At 43.0% G+C, this 16,974-nt stretch overlaps 1 protein-coding gene across 2 annotated transcripts in view; it reads right to left on the bottom strand.

Moving 5' to 3' along the window:
- The window catches only part of LOC306705949 (laminin subunit alpha-3-like), a 52,720-nt gene that overhangs the window by 9,643 nt on the left and 26,103 nt on the right, over nt 1–16,974 (bottom strand). For both annotated transcript variants that reach the window (XM_079172843.1, XM_079172844.1), the window contains exons 26-58: nt 16,679–16,842; nt 16,472–16,580; nt 16,285–16,382; nt 15,224–15,422; nt 14,944–15,070; nt 14,502–14,650; nt 13,867–13,982; nt 13,361–13,572; nt 13,058–13,262; nt 12,023–12,167; nt 11,307–11,468; nt 10,540–10,641; nt 10,354–10,437; nt 9,678–9,908; nt 6,546–6,659; nt 5,435–5,553; nt 5,252–5,332; nt 5,045–5,145; nt 4,866–4,919; nt 4,314–4,465; nt 3,611–3,721; nt 3,392–3,503; nt 2,979–3,146; nt 2,658–2,854; nt 2,353–2,469; nt 1,945–2,099; nt 1,640–1,781; nt 1,410–1,509; nt 1,213–1,329; nt 963–1,133; nt 652–803; nt 339–542; nt 99–247 (exon numbers count right to left, since the gene is read on the bottom strand). In XM_079172843.1, coding sequence (XP_079028969.1) covers nt 99–247; nt 339–542; nt 652–803; nt 963–1,133; nt 1,213–1,329; nt 1,410–1,509; nt 1,640–1,781; nt 1,945–2,099; nt 2,353–2,469; nt 2,658–2,854; nt 2,979–3,146; nt 3,392–3,503; nt 3,611–3,721; nt 4,314–4,465; nt 4,866–4,919; nt 5,045–5,145; nt 5,252–5,332; nt 5,435–5,553; nt 6,546–6,659; nt 9,678–9,908; nt 10,354–10,437; nt 10,540–10,641; nt 11,307–11,468; nt 12,023–12,167; nt 13,058–13,262; nt 13,361–13,572; nt 13,867–13,982; nt 14,502–14,650; nt 14,944–15,070; nt 15,224–15,422; nt 16,285–16,382; nt 16,472–16,580; nt 16,679–16,842 — 4,619 coding nt within the window. The remainder of the gene's footprint in view (nt 1–98; nt 248–338; nt 543–651; nt 804–962; nt 1,134–1,212; nt 1,330–1,409; nt 1,510–1,639; nt 1,782–1,944; nt 2,100–2,352; nt 2,470–2,657; nt 2,855–2,978; nt 3,147–3,391; nt 3,504–3,610; nt 3,722–4,313; nt 4,466–4,865; nt 4,920–5,044; nt 5,146–5,251; nt 5,333–5,434; nt 5,554–6,545; nt 6,660–9,677; nt 9,909–10,353; nt 10,438–10,539; nt 10,642–11,306; nt 11,469–12,022; nt 12,168–13,057; nt 13,263–13,360; nt 13,573–13,866; nt 13,983–14,501; nt 14,651–14,943; nt 15,071–15,223; nt 15,423–16,284; nt 16,383–16,471; nt 16,581–16,678; nt 16,843–16,974) is intronic.

Below are 16,974 nucleotides of genomic sequence, written 5' to 3'. Positions count from 1 at the left end.
CTTCTCCCCTGAACGCTTTGTAATAAGTCCAAGTGAATAGGAGCGGAAATGAAATAAATGTGCTATGAAACACACAACACTGAAAACAGGGGATTTACCTGCGTAAGTCCACTCTATCGAATATGGCCGGCTCAGACTCGGACTTGGTGATGTAATCCGATTTCATCTCATACTCGACTCCGTTGAGCTTGTACACACCAAACAGCCTGTTGCTCCTCAGAGCCATTCCGATGTAGTTCTTAGAAGACTACGAGACACAGTTTGTTAATGACTTGTACACAATCACCACGAACTAAATATTTATATTGATCTATTCACATGCATTTGGAGTCACTTACATCTCTGTTGCCAAGATACAGCACAAACATGTCTTCTTTGTTGACGGCCTGTCTGCGTCGGCGTCTTCCGTCTCCCCGGCCTGAATCAGCGGCAGGTCTCTGCAGCGACAGAGACAGGGACGTGTAGGCCTTCAGATCCTCAATGTCATTTGGTGCACGCAGCTCCACGTGGCCATTGCCCAAGAACTTCATCGGGACCACAATCTGGAGAAAACACACAAAAAAGGGGAATTAGACCCATCAAAGAAAAATAGAGGATACATTGGTTTGATTTGGGCTTGGTCATGGACGTATTTACAGAGTGGGACCTCACCCTGTTAGCTGCGTCCCGGGCTTGTTCGATGAGCTCTTTGATCTTGCTGATGTTCTCAGACACGTTGCTAATGGATGGGAACTGCGAGGTCAGGGTCTCCACCTCTGTGATCTTATCATCCAGAGATGGGATGGTTTTCAGCAAGTCCTTCACTGGAGGTAGACGATAAGCGAGAGAAAACATTGGTAATGTGTAGAAAAATGCAGTACTTTACTTTTAATCTTCAAAATATATAATATAAAAAGTTATTCTGTACCCCCCCCCCCAAAAAAAAAGAAAAGTATTGCCTAATCTGACACAAGGCCTCTCACCTGACTGGTCCACATCATCCAGAATCTTGTTCAGGTTAGAGTCTACAGGAGTGACACTGATTTTGCCAATTTCCTTTCTGAGGGCATCCAGTTTGTCCATAGTTTTAGTGGCCGTGTCATTGGCTGAAGCTGCCTTCCTCTTGGCGTCATCAATCATACCGCTGATGTCATCTGATTTGAAGAAAGGAGTGATTAGGGGAAATATGAACCCTGGCAATAGACTATGCTATAATGCCTTGACTTGTTCTACCTCTGACGATGTCTTTTAATTGGTTCTTTGTATCAAGCAGGTCTTGCTGAAGAGCTTTCTTCTTCTTGTCAGCATTATTCAGACGGGTCTTCAGGTCAGTAACATCAGCTGCAGTGTCTTTTACAGAAATACAAGAGTTAGTGACCAGCTTTTGGCTTATTTTAAAAACAACAGTGTCATAGTAAAGGGCTGAATACCTTGGAGGTCTGTCTCTGTCTCCTCTGCATTCGTCAGTAGTTCATCACTGGTCTCTTTCAGGTCTTTTGCTCTTTCTGTGAGCTTCTGTTTTTTTACATTCTAAAAGGAAGAAAAAAAAATGTGGTTAAAGTACAACAATATACTAAAATATTCTCACTGATACTTAATGAATTGCATATAATTCCAAGAAGAGTGTGCAGTTACTTCATTTCTAAGGAATGTGGCTTACATTCAGGGCGTTGTCTGCTGCACCTTTGGCGTCATTAGCTGCAGCCTCAGCAGCATTAATTGCATCGGTGATGTCCTTGTAGGCATCAACCGCGTCTTTGGCATTCTGCACCTCAGGCCGTCCACTTGCGTTCTTAACAGCACTGTAATACAGGATAACAAGGGACACATGGAGAACAGATGCAAATTACACACTATGCTTGGATAGCACTGGACCACCAAGAAAAGCTTACTTAGCATAAACAACAGACAAAGTACGGTTATAATAGAGATAGTGTTTCTTTACTATATGTGCAAACGACCTACTCCTCAAGTTCTTTTGCCAGCTTGGCAAGGTTCTTAGCATGTTCCTCTGCATCCTCCACAATGTCCTTCTTGGCAGCGGCATTGGTAAGCTTATTCACCTTCTTGGTCAAGTCAGTCTTGGCACCATCCAACTGCGCTGCCAGCTGTTCATATTCCTACAAAAGGAGAAGGACAGGTGAATGGGTGCAAGTTATTCGTAACAAATACCAATTTGAACGGCGAGCAAATAAAGACAGGGATCGTTATCTGAGCGGACGGCATGTTGGGACCTGACAGCTCGCTCGTGTGAGATCAGACATGAGGCCTTTTTATGTAACATAGCTACAGTGCGTCAGTGTGTGGCTCATGCCGAGTACAGAAAAAAAACGTGAGGCAAAGAACACGCAAGTTACAGTTTGGCGAACGTACCGTTTTGCTGTCAGATAGCACTTCCATCAAGTCTTCTGTTTTCTGCAGCTCATTTTCCGCCATGGTCATTTGGTCCTCAACAGTCTCCCTCTCCTTTTTCAAGTTGTTAATACGTTTCTGTAGGGAGCGCATGCGTCAGTTTAGAGTGCAACTGTGGAATAACTGTAAATAGCAAAAATAACCTACACGGTATTCTTCACTCTGTTTACATAATACCTTATAAACAACTATGCAGTACATGTGTATTAAACAAATCAACAAGCCCTTGTGTAACTGATTAACGTGTTGACTTGAGAGTTAACTACCTGCAGATCTTCCAGTGCCTCAGCATTGAGCCCGTTCTGGGCGTTGGCTGTTTTCAGCAAGTTCACCGCCTCCTTCAGAGCGTTGTCCAGGTCCTTCAGCTTGGCCTCGTAACCCTTCAGAAGGCCCCGAAGCTTTCCTGCTGCACCCTCGTTCTGGTCGCACTGCTTACTGACATTAGCCTTGATGTGGTCCAGCACTAGAAAACAGAAAAGAATAGGTTAATGGACATGTTTCTGACCGGTCTGCGGGGATGTTTAACAACAACAACAGTGCTAAAGCAACTCTGGAGGGATTTAGAAGAATTTACTGAAGTATCATACGTTTCTTAGCCTCGTCTCTTTCTTTCTCAGCAGCTGTCTTCTGAGGGGTGAAGTTCCTGTCCTCTATCTCCTTCACCATGCGCTGAGCATCTTCTAGCATTTTAGTCAGGTTTTCACCGGGCTTCACACTACCACTGGTGCCTGCATCCTTCAGTTGGTCCAGCAGAGCTTCAAACACACACAAAAAGTACTCAGTCAGTCAAGAAAATATTTAGGCTCTTAGAATCAGAGTCATTCAATTGTATTGGAGACTATTAAACTACTTGTAATGATACACTACAGAATGCAGATGAACCAAATATAAATGCAGAAAACAGAAAAAACTAGGACGCCAAAGGAAAGTAGATAAAAAGACATTTAGTCACTAAAAGACAGAGCAGACGGTTGTGCTGCTGAATTTAAGTCCTCTTTACCATTGATTTTCTTCAGCATGATTTGAATCTCTGAGTCCAGATCTTTAGCCTTCTTGTGGGTTTTTCCAACATCTGTCAAAGCCTTGTCAGCATCAGTAGCCGTCTTATCCGCCTAAAATAAAGACCGACACATACACATTTTTACGCATTTTCACACTTATTATCACATGCTGAGACTTGAATAAAATACTACAGTAGGCCTCATGTCCATCACTCTACCTTGTCTTTGAGTGTGCGGATGTCATCTGAGAGCGTGCTCACGTCGTCCTCCAGCTGGTTGACTTTGGACTTCTGGGTGTTGATGGCGGAGCTATATTTGTTGACAAGAATCTGCAGAAAGCACAGCAGCAGAAATGTAAATGAAGCGGCATGACGGAGAATTCAGATCTTGTAGGTAGAGTGCTGAAGCTTGAGGCTGATGGGGGGGCTGCTTGCAAATTGCTTATTCACGTGTGTTCATTGTGAATCCACAAAGAATGCACACTGAAATGAAGGGAATGTAAGATTATGAGAGAATGAAGAACGACAAGGCGGCGCGACAAGCACTGGCATCCAGTGTTGTGGTCACTAACTTGTGTTGACACACAGGCTGTGGGACAAAATTCACTGAGATTGCTTATCAGCTGGAATCTCGAATGTTTGAACAAGCACACCCATACTGTGCCAACATGTTTGTGTGTATTTGTGTGCATGTCTGTGTAAGATACGGACATGTGCGAAGTGCAAACTATAAAGAGACAAAGGTTCTCATTGTTCTTGTGACCATGCATTTGGCACCTGGATTTGGCATCATTTTGTGGAACTTGTGTCTACACCGACTCTATGACTATTTAAATATCTTTAAGTGCTCTTCACCTCATCTACAACCCCATCTGTAGCCTTCAGAGTTACAGTGATGGGCTACAGTACACTGAAGTGGTACCTTGGTGTCTGCCACAGCGTCATCCAGCTTCTTCAGCCTGTCCAGAGATGCGGAACTGGCATTGGCGTTATCCAGTTGAGTCTTGATCCTTCCCAGCTCATCATCCAGCTTCTCCAGATCATCCAGTAAAGTCTGGGCACAATTACCACACTCTAGAACACAAACAAGTATTGGATTAGCGAGGGATCATACTCAATCTATTGTCAACCAGGGAAGAGATGACCACAGAGACACATGGAATGACAACAGAGAGACATTAAGAGACAAAAACCTACTGCGAAAAGGAGCAAAACCAACACAGGTAAAAATAACTACAAAGAGACAAAAACAATTCCATAGTGACACAAAACAACGACAAAGAGACACATTGTGACCACATAGAGACACAAATCGAGAACAAAAAAGTGGCGAAACAACTATAAAGTCTGTGTGTGTTGCTCCCATGTAGGAGAGGTGGGCTTTTGCATGTCTGTTCCCAGAGGCCAATTGTCTCATAATCCACTCATGCCTGCATGCCACAGCGTCAGACCTCAATTATCTTTGTAAATTCACCTTGGCAGTGCTCATCTGTGTTTGTGTCTCCCGGCTCCAGTGTGTTCTTGCACACTGGGAAAACAGAAAACAGAAATAGAACATTTAACCTTCAGTGTTTAAGGATCAAAAAACAAAATGAGTTGAAACTGTATGAGAGTGAAATAGCTAATTAATGAAAGGGCAGTGCACAATCTAACCTCCAGTCCTGGGATCACAGTTTTTGCCTTTGCTGCTGCAGCTACAGGGCCGACAACTTCCTCCTGGTGTCGATGGATCACCATAGTAACCAGGAGCACAACTACAGGAAAGAGAAAAAAAGGTGAGACAGTGAAATGTGAAATGCCTAAAGCATAACAAAATACACAGTATCTGCACAGGATTTCAACATCCATACAGACACTCACCTCTCACACTTGTCTCCCGTGTAGCCAGCTCTGCATAGACACTCAATGTCTCCAAATACTTCTTTGCAACCTATCGCAAAACTGCAGATTGATGGGGAGGTTATGGTTTGACTCTTGAAACACACATTTACATTTAATTACAGTACAGCTGTTTGGATGTATTTTGCCTTTTTTCCCACCCACCTGCGTGCAGGCGAGCTGAACGGGCACGGGCAAACTCGGCACGTCCCCTTAGCCGCGTTTCCATAGTAACCTTCTTTGCAGCGTTCACATTGATCCCCATCCGTGTTGTCCTGACAGTTCTGAAAATGACATAATGCATTCATTACACCTCTTTCAAAACGGACTGTGAATATATATTGGATCCAAAAACTAAATGTAGCGCCCTGCTAATTTGTTCACATGTGTTTTGTTCAGATGTCTGGTAAAACAGTACTTTTGCATTTGTGTTCATGGTTTGGAGAAGTGCTTATGTTTCCTACGGAACCTCTCCTGTCCTCATCGTATTGGTTGGTCAGGTGTGAATCTGTTGCCAGCCAATCAGGAGAATCTAATGAGATTTTCTGGTAACCTACCAGGTTCTCAGTGGGGCAGGACTGAGGACCGAGAAGCGGGAAGTAAACAAAGGGAAGACGAGAGGAATGACGGAGTGACTGTTGTTTTGAACTTCAGAAACACGGACACTGGACAATTTTAATACATACTGGACATTGTCCAGTGTCCGTGTTTCTGAAGTTCAAATCTGAACAAAACACATGTGAACAAATTAGCAGGGCGCTACATAAATGACTGTGAGTGCACTGGAGCGAGCCTTTCACACTTGCTGTACCAAGTCAACCAGACATCAAGTCTTCTATCATGCTGAGGAACGCAAACATCTAGGGGGCAAAGAGAAAGGACATTTCCCTGCCAATCAATCGAAGAGTGTGTTTGATGCACACGGCAGAGTGTGTATTCAGCCGCTTGTGTCCATCTGGCTTTGAGCTGCCAGGGTGCGGATCCATGTGTGCATTGCGCACACAGGCCCGGTCTTGAGTGTCTTGCATAACAAAAACACATCAGAGACGGCTGAGATTTTGAAATGTGTAAAGGCTTGTCCTCCCATCAAGGGTGAAGAATGATAAGCAGGAGGGGCTCCATAACTGGTAATCAGGAAGTCATATCAAATAGTGCTTGTGATGTTCCACAGATGTACCCTGAAGAGGACCGGGCTAGACTCTGATTAATCTGTGGCTCACACTGGAGGTATGTGTGGGTGTCTACCTGTGTTCATAGGGTTGAGTGTGTTTCTTACCAGGCACTTCCCTGTCCTCTCTTCACACTCATCAGCCAGACCGTTGCACTTACAGGGCACACAGCGGCTCAGGAAAAACCAACCGCTCTCTCTGTAGTAGCCAGGAGCACATTTCTGAAAAAAAAAAAAAACACACACAAATATAAAGACATAATAACCAAACTTGAAATGACTAACTCATACATCCAGATGTACCACTGGATAAGCATATATTTAAAAAAAAAACTCAGGCTTGTAGAACAATTATGATACGAGGTGGTACTTATCATGTTAAATGTAATTTATGTATATTTTCTTTAAATTCAATAGAGAGATGTTGTAAAGTTACAGAGTGGATTAAAATCTAAAAATCAAAAGTAGTTCATCACAATGATGTAAAAATCCTGTACATTTTAAATGGGAAACAGAAGCAGCCCAGCTCATTGATTTGCAACATTGCCTCCAATTATTAACAGTAAATGCAAATAAATCTGTCATTTTTTTGAAAATGATATTATTCTATATTTCTATATTATCATATGTTATCATGATAATACATATATTATCATATTGCCCAAACTAAATCTATAACCTGTAAACACAGCATCTGTTATAATTTGCCTAAACATGGCAGTGTTTCCAGAGAGGATGATTAAAACCTACTCTCCCAGACTATGATATGAAGCAGTGAACTTGGCCTGAGTGGAGTGTCATTAAAAATGAACACTGAGGAGCCAAAGCACGCCATTTGCTTTCAGAGGTAACCGTCTTCAAGTCACCAACAATCCACACCTGATACACTGAGAAGTGTAACCTACAGATCAGGTGAAACATCGTCCCTTCAACAACAAGATACATCACATCTTCACAGATGTTTACCTGAATCTGAGAACTTGCACCACTGTCATTCACCGAGGGGAAGCGTATCCCCTGGGTACCTTCATCATTCAATGATGGATACTCTATCTGCTGAGTTCCCTGCTCGTGAAGTGAAGGGTACTGTATCCTTTGAGACCATCTGTCATGATGCCTGGTGTAGCGGCTTCGCTCCCCTCTCTCTCGGGGCCTGTGGCCGGCGCAGCAAAGTCCAATCAAAGTGCAACATAGCAGGGCCTGTAACAAAACCCCCGTACGCCGTTGTCTATCCATACGCATGTCTGACATTCCTAAAGTTTAGTCCGTGTGAAATAATGCTCCACTCTCCCCTGCCTCAGCCTCTTAAACGAACCCACTCACACTCACACACACACACACACAAAGAGGACACGCCCCAGTCCCATCTGAGTCAGTCTTGCAGATCAGAATGAGTGTATGTAAGCACACAAGCACACACATGCAAGTGCTCTTATCTCTCTTTTTGTCTAGCTCGAGAAACATTTATAATCATGTTGGTGCACGCACGAGCCTGCGCACACAGCTAATATAGGATTTCCGCAGCATTTCTGATTAGATATAAAGAAAATGGCAATATTATAAATGTTTCTGTGTTTACTTAAAGCTGCAAGGGTGTGGTGATAAAGCCTCTACTAGAACAAGCAAGTGAAACATGTATTAAGATTCTGTCGAATTCTGTTTGCGTGTGCGCGTGTGTGTGGTTTATAACGGTGTTTATGCAAGCCTATGTGACTGAGAGGAAAGTCAGACAATCCTCAGACGATGCAGACAACAAACTCACACCTGAATCACGCTCCTCAAACACAACTAGGTGTGGCCGGGTGCACCGGCACACACACGCATACTGTTGGCGCACTCAGATTTATGAGTAACAATGTGTTGCCAAAGGGCACACCCCAATGCGTCAAGGTGAGGCGCTCTGTCATACCGCCTCTGGGCGCAGATAATCAACTTCCTTTAAAACACTCCCGATCAGACTGTTGCTCAAGTAAACACAGGAAAGGTAACCACAGCTGTGGCAAAGGCAACCTTACGTTTCACAAAAACATTTACTGTTTCTCTCCAGTAATAAATGCTCGATGTTTTCATGAAAATCTCCCTTTAAATTAGCGGTTGCTCCATTCTCCTTTTTAATTAGCTACTATGGGCAAAAGTGCTGCAATCATGTGTATACAAATCAGACACACTCATTCAAGTCAGCACCATTCCCAGGATAAAAACAATGAAAGTAAAGCTTTTCCTTGGCAACTACATCGTGGTTGTTTGCACTACGTTTCTGTGAGCTGTAGCCATGCCAGTGATTATAGCTGTATAATCACTAATATAATGTCTGCGTGACTGTGCATCATATCCAGCCCGGGGCGACACAATTCGACTGTGAAGCTCTCCGGCTGGTATTTTCCGGTACATTACATCCAAAGCTGCTCCGCTGATGAATTCTTCCTGTAGGAAAAGGGTGTGGTGCGTGGTTCAGGCGTGTCAGAACACCCTTAAAAATCTATGGTAGGAGGTCTAGCTCCTCAAAGATGACGAAAGGGAATTTCAATCAACACCGTGCTCCACCCTGCTTGTTGTCTCCACTGCTTCTCAGACCTGCCAAATCTACACACTTTACAGCATGTATTTCAGGTGTAGAAAATATTATTTTTGAGTATGGAAGGTTTTTTTTCATTGAGGAAGAGTCAACGAAGCCAGATTCCTTCCAATGTTTGTCTACACACAAGACAGGGTTCACTAAGGCCAAGGTGACGAGATTGGATCTGGCTCGCATTGAGTTTGGATCTCAGTGAGGTGTGGACAGCATGTGGGCACAATCCGGACAATTAATCAATTAACTCAGGTCTCACATCTTCATATTGTTATTGTGAGGAATTTATAGGAAACTGTGCTTGAGTGAACGAGAGGAGCTTTGTCAGCAGCTATTCTTCAATTAAAAAAAACGTCTACTTACGCTGCAAAAACAACAAGTAACTTTTACTGTTTATCTGTTTGACCACTAAATATCATAGCAGTATCATAGTCACATTGAAAAGACGAGTGTAACCACCTGCAAAGATTTTAACGATGCTACCCTTGTTTATTGCTTACATTTCATAGCTGTCGTGTTTGAGATTCATCAGGTTTAGTAAAGACTATTATTTGATTTGAAAAACGAGATTGTAATTGAATGATCATAAAACCTTCACACCTTATTTTATTCAAGGAAGAATAAAGACAAAGCAGTATAGAAGGATATTCAATGGGCTTTAAACTCCTCACCTCACAGGAGTCTCCGGTGGACTGAGGGGGGCAGGAACAATCTTCCACAGTGTTTCCAGGACCTCCAGTCCCCGTGTCAGTCACCCCCTCCAGGCCCACCTCTCCTAAGCTGAGTCGCTGGCTCTGAGTAAAGTACAAGGCTCGGATCCTCAAGCCGACCAGACCGGCTAGGACCATCATCAGTTCCTCTCTGGAGACCGGCCTGTTGGTGACAGCATGGCGCCAGTTTCCCTGCAGACAACGGATCAGTTATTTTGAGACTAATGCTGAGAAATCTGTATTGATGGTCCTCTGAGGATGAACTTTAATGGCTTTGGTTACCTTTCCTCTATTATCAGGATTAAATTTCACCTATGTCAAAAATCTAAGAGCGGAAAAAGCACATTTACACTCCCCAGAAGATGAATCCGTCCTGTGTTTGTCATTCAAAGCCTTGCTTTGCTGTCAAAATCTACATAACACAAACATATCTTATAATCCAATAAGTAGATTCCCAAGGAATCAACTAATTGGTTTGAATGACCTCATAACTGGCGCTTAGATAAAAAAGAAAAGAAATCAACAGCGTGCGGTTCATCCTCTTCCAACATATTCATATCATGTGGTTTATTTAAAATCATGGCGTAGTGGGGCTTTACATTGTAAGTGAAAAAAGAGGAACTGGTTTGTACTTTACCTCTAAGAGCTGGACTCTGCCCTGATACAGCTTGTCTGGAAGAGGGACTTGTGGAGCCATGTGGATCAGGGTCATATCCTGACCCTGGGGGGGAAAATAACAAGATGAATAAATACGCTGTGTTTCTCCCACTGATAGAAAAAAAGGTGAGGTCTAAAGAGTGAAGAAACAAGTAGCACTACACACAGTCAACACGACATCAGGTCTTCTGTCCATGAGAGTCATCCCCTCACTGGGAATTCCAAAGGATTTGGACTGATAGGTGAGGAAACCACCATAAGACGAAACCTAAGAGAGAGGTAAAGCCCAAATATCTGTCAGCGTATCTAAAAAGGCTGCAAAGACCACGGAAGCACAGAAATTAGCTTCAAGGAAAAATTGGGTCTTATTTCATAAGTAGAAAGTAATAGTTGAGGCCGTCATTTCTATCTGACATGATAGTAATTTATCTAATAATCTAATCATTAAGATTTGATGGTCCAGAAAAGAAAAATAAGATGAGGCCAAAAAGACTGCTTATCTGAACCAAAACTATATAGAAGGGAAAATAAAACGAAAGTTGCGACAGGAAGGTCAGGCTGAACTCATATGCTCATTACAATGCTCCACTGGGCTGAAAAACTGGGTCCACATGCAACAATGGTAAGTCAGATAGTACAGAAATTGTATTATTTCATCATTTTTCCCTTCCAGACGAGTCATTCAAATAACATATTTAAAATGGCGCCGTAGCTAGATTACTGCATTGTCAGATTTGAATGTTTAGTGAGTAAAATGGGGGACACGGTCACGGACAAAGCTAAGACGATAAGACCCAAAAAAAACAACAGAATTGTCTTTATTTTTTCTTTATTTATCTTTTTAAAACTATAAAGCTATTACTCTGGAAATACTATCTGTTTCCAATATCATAACATTCGTTGTCATGGTGTTCTCTCCCCTCGATGACTCACCCTGTCTCCCTGGTAGGACGATGGTGCCACCCAGAGTAGAGTTTGAACTGTTGGAGGAAGCTCCTGGATGTCTGCCACCACTGTGTTACTGGCTGTGTTCAGCACAGAGGTAACCTCCTCCTGATCGGGGCTTTCCAAACGCCAAGCCTGCATCTCAACAAACTTATAACGGGGAACCATTTGTTGGTTAAAGTAAAAGATCCACAATACACAAGTGATAACAGACTCCATGGGCTTTTAACTTGATGTACACATAATATTACGACTGTGAGCCAAAGAATGTACCCAGAATCCAATGAAATCACCACTATGTAATTGCAAGCCCGTTTCAACAGCTGTATGTGCAGCTTTCATTAAAAAAAAAAAGTTTACCACATAACTGCTATCAACCAGAAAGCTCTGCAGGCGAAAACATTTCCAAAGGCATTCATAGACATGCAGGGGCACGAAAAGCAAACACACCTTCCCCCTGCGTTTGGTGGAGCTCTGACACTGGTCAGTCGCTCCGAAGCAGAAGCAGCTGGTACAGCCGTGAGGGTTGGAGGGGTCAAAATAGAAGGAACCTTCCCGACAGGTATTACACTTGACGCCAGCGACATTTCTCTACAAACATGGCAGTAATAACAGAGAGAAAGTCAGAGCAAAGAGAAAGATAAATAAGTAAAAATGAGCCAGAGGGAGTTTTTAAAATCAGCACGGTGCTGAGATGAACTCACCTTGCAGAGACACCTCCCTGTGTCTGGGTGGCAGATGTCAGCTGTGACGCCGCCACGCTTACAGTTACAAGGTACGCAGTCAGGGAAGCGATAGTAACCTGCAGCACAGCGATCACACTGCCGGCCACCAATCCTAGGCTTGCAACTACAGAAAAATACACAGGCACATTATCTTTAGTCCAATTCTGGATGTCATATGTGGCTCATGCATTTATCAAGTCGGATATTGAGAACAGAACAAACTACATTTTACATTTACAAATACAACTGAGAAAGGAAAACACAGTAATATCAAATGTTATGTACAGAATGTAGGTTTATGCTGCTATTTGTTCACACTTTCCACTGTTTCTTTGTGAACAGAGACATCCACTGAGTGGTGGAGCTGATTTTGAAACTGAATACATATATGACAGAAAAGACAATCAACATGACAGGACTGTAAACTAATCCCCTCGTTAATCACTTTAATAAGCAGCTTGGTGTCATGTTTAACTTTCTGTTAGAGGCTACAGGCCTCACATTCCAGCCTTTTTCACAGCACAAAAAGTAGTACAAGAAAGAGAAAGTGTATCGGCAAAGGACAACCATTCTTTGTGTAGCTGTTTCATGAATTCTGTAAATTACAGAGGAAATTATACAATCATACAATTAAGCGGAATAAATAAATGATATATGATGATACAACAAATATCATTAAGTGACAACTCAACTGTCCAGTAGACTGCAGCAAATCTATAGTTAACATTAAAGAAACATGAATAGAAAACAGAAAGATAGTAGGTTTTTATTGCGTTTTATAGCAATATGTATTTTTTTATATATACTGTATATACTGTATATATGCTCCTCCAAAGTGTGACTTAAACATATTCGTACTGACTGGTCTCTGAAGTTTTTAAACTCTCTTGTCAAATCAGATTTTTTATTTCTACGCCAAGAACCTTTTTGGATTTCAGTCACATAAAATGTCTGTAACATGGCAATACATGTTTTTACATCCTTTATCTTGTAGTTCCGTAGGTCTCCACTTGCCTGCACTGTCCGGTGATGAGGTCACAGTCAAGCCCTGCGTTGGCTTTGATGCCATTTGGAGAGCATTCACAGCCCTCGCAGCCCAGCAACGGGTGATAGCTGAAAGTCTGCCCCTGGCACACATCGCAGGCAGGTTTGACTGTCTGAGGAGGGCAGATGCAGCGTCCTGTCACCTCGTCACACAGTCGGCGACCACATTCACACGCTGCAGGAGGGATAGAGGGTATTTTTTCAAATGTATTTTAAACTAAGTATGGGCCTCACATTCTAACCAGCGCAAGTCAGAAGTAAACGTTCACTCACGTCTGCAGTAGGGGAAGCTGTAGTATCCTGTGGCACACTTTGTGCACTGTCGACCGATGACATGCTGCCTGCAGGGACACTGTCCTCCAACTGGCTCACAAGTGGTCCCGGTAGAGCCGGACTTGTCACAGTTGCAAGGCAGTGCTCCGTTGTTATAGGCTGCTACAAGAGAGCGGGCAGAGTCTCTGCAGAACTGGGGAGAGGTTCTCTGGCTGATGGGACGGGAAAATAAAAGGAGTTCTTTCAAATACAGATGTGATTGTATACTCTACTATCGCAGCCAGAGGGCACCATTTCCCCAAACTTCCACTGTACCGTTCATTGTTGTAAAACTGGTGAATAAATACATTGTTGCACACAAAAAAATCAAACAAAGCATCAATACATCCCACATTTTAAGAGAGAAAAACGTATGATAAAATGAATTTACAACTGATCAAATCTTTAAAGTACCATTTGAAATGGATTTGAGTCCAGCTTGTTTTACAGACATGGTGGATACTCACTTAATATCGAACCCTTCTCCTCTACACTGCTGTATGAAATCTGCAGATTTATCCAGCGGCTTCTCTTTCAGAAGTTCTGGGGTGTAACTGCTATCGGGAACCAACAAGATATAATCCTACACAAAAGACACAAAGCATTAGAAATGATAAAATCACACAATCTCACCAGAAACTTCCAGTTTTTTTTGTTTTTTTCTGGATATATTCATATCAGTATGATGCAGAGACAGACATAGGAGGATTTCAATTGTTTTAGCCACATATTTTTCTGCTTCATTTCATCAGAAGAAGGGAAAGTAATGCAAGTGAACAACAGGCAAGCAGAGCCCAACCTGCTCCTATCCAACAGAGGTTGGGAGCTTAGCTTTTAGCTTTTAGAAAGCTGTGTGTGGCTGCCAGGTGGAATACAGTCCCTTCATTGTTGTTGTTGGGGATATGGCATCACACTGAGGAGGGAGGACCTCAGTGTGCCAAGTAGTCTGAACAACTACAGTACAAAACCCAGACTCACTCCTCAGACATGCTGACTTTACACGGAAGTGTCTCTAACATTTCTTTACATTTTTCTACAATTTAGTTGTCGTTTAATGTAGTGGCTAAACAAAACTTGGACAGTGTTAGACTTGATCACAGACCAGAATAAGTGTCTTCTTAGGTGGCACGATCAGAGAGAGGCTGGGCAGCTGCCAAGAATTCTGTTCAAAGTCGAAGGCAATGCGCCCATCGGCGATCACAACCTCCCTGCAGCCTGAGACGGCGGGGCAGAAGGATGCATTTATTGAACCTGTGAGAGAAAAGCAGAGTTGAAGTTGCGTCGAGAAAGTGGGAGAATCGCAAGCATGCTGCACAATAATCCGTCTCAACACCAAAGCCATATAGGGAAGTGTGTCCACGGCCTTTGATCATCTTGTCATGAACAAAGGGACTTAATCTGCTCTTAAAGGAGGAATCCCCCCCCTCACTGCGAAAGCTTTCCCACTCACTGCCTGAGTAACCACACTTATGACCACTGGGAGAGCCAATAAACTCTTACATTTAATTGAATGTAACGGGCACCACTTCTTCCAACGCACTCACCCTTCCACTCACGCCCTGCGTCCACTTGGACCTCAACGGGGAACGAGGTATGTTCAGGCTGGCGATAATGGACCACAACCACATACGTGCCCGGGAGGGGCACCTTTGGAGTGAAATTGATCTCCGTCTAGAAAGAAAACACGGAGGAAGCTTAAGCGTCAAACAGTCGTGGTGAAATTGAAAATGAATGTCAGGCCAGAGGTTGCTCATTGAATGTCTCCAACTCCCAGCAGCAGGTTAAAGTCCACAAAAGCTCAAATTATTCAACAAGGTTTTTGACCTGAGGGAATTTAAGCAGTATCCCATCACTCTGAGGTTCACGGACGGGGGACACCCCGATCTGTCGTCTCCGTCTCCAATCCTCATTCTCTTCGCGTTGAGGAGAAACAGCTGGTGGAGAAGATAGCTGTCCATCACGGGCAGCATATAAGATCCAGGCGGAGGTCGGCTTGTCGAATTGCCTCGGAACGCAGTGCCGACTGGAAACAGTAAACAGCAACAATGTGTTGTTACTTGAAGTCTGTTGATAGTGTTTGGCAGGTGTTATTGTAGCAGAATAATGTCACTATGGTTAGTGACCAAGAAAACAACATTAATCTACAATAATCCTTTTTTAAATCTCGAAATCCTCTGGTTATCCAACTCTCTCTCATCAATGTGCAGTCATCCTGACATCACACACTAAATATACACACGTGTCCGAGGAAAGCTTTGCTACACTAACATGTCAAAATGTTTCCGACTTTTACTCTCTGCTTTCCAGAAGATATTTAATATTCCGTAAATATGGAAGCGATGTTTTGAGAATTCGGAAATGTGTCCCAAACTACTTGAATAACCCGTAAATTGACATAGAACCACTCAAAGGCAACAGCAAACAAACACATTTTAAAGGCATGGACATAACGCGTCATTGCATCCAGTTTTTTTTTCAAGCATGAATATGTGTATGTTATCTTAAGCTTTGGAAGAATATTCACGTTTGCTTTCAAATCAATTCCCATAATTAGTTTTTTTCCCTTTTTCAAAGGCTTTTTTCTACACTGTTCAGGGTTAAATACAAAGTAAATGACAGGACTGCAAATTGACAGCTGTGAAGCTGTAACCCAGTCAGTACATTTAGCGTGACAGAGAGAAAGAGAGGGTTTGACCCAAAGTTCAGCCTCAGGTAAATGACCGTATGCAGCTGGAGGACTGTGTGTCATCACACCTGGAAAACAGATGTGTGTCTCCACAATCCAAAACAGCAACACAACTGATCTTGTAACACATCTCCTAAATTACGGCTTACATTTATGGCTGTGTGATTAATGTTAATGGGGTTTATTCAGTGTGACTTACCTGTCCTCAGTGAAGCGACCATTAGTGGAGACACACAGCACTTTCGGGGCTACATAGTCAATGGAGAACTCTTCTGCAGGGACTGCATAAACTTTATACTACGGAAAGAAACAAATGTGTTTTAAACTGCATGCTGCTGTCTAGATACTGAGCTGTTATAAATCGACTGTGGAAACATTTCCCTCACCAGCAGGAACGATGTAGTGGACGTTTGCAGAAGGATCTCTGTCTTGTGAGTGAGCTGCAACATTGTCACCGTATTACTGCTGTCCACTGCCACACTCCGGCACAAGAAGCTGCAGGGGGTTAAAGACACACAACAGCTGAAAAACCTTTAACCCACTGTAGAGACGTTTTGAGAAGCTGAAGCAAACAAACGCAAAAACAGACTCACCTGAAGGCACAACTGTAAATGTTGGCCCTGGCTGGGATCTGGCCACCTGATGAGTCACTGATGACTATGTTGACATTCTGGACAGCGTCCACCTCGCTGGCGTACTCCAGGACGAGGGCGTATGGGCCAGGACGAGGCACACGCAGACTGAGTTGGAACTGCGACTGCAGGACACAGATCATACAAAGTAATTCTGGTTTATGTTAAGGAACTCGAATAAAAACTACTTTAGGGAGGCATAAAAGCAATGAGTAAAAGATGACAAAAGAATGTTCCACTAGTGATATAAAGGATTT

This window comes from Pholis gunnellus (genome assembly GCF_910591455.1).
Source record: "Pholis gunnellus genome assembly, chromosome: 14".
Taxonomy (NCBI): domain Eukaryota; kingdom Metazoa; phylum Chordata; class Actinopteri; order Perciformes; family Pholidae; genus Pholis; species Pholis gunnellus.
Note: the sequence above shows the minus strand (reverse complement) of the source record. Positions and strands in the feature narration are given on the sequence as shown.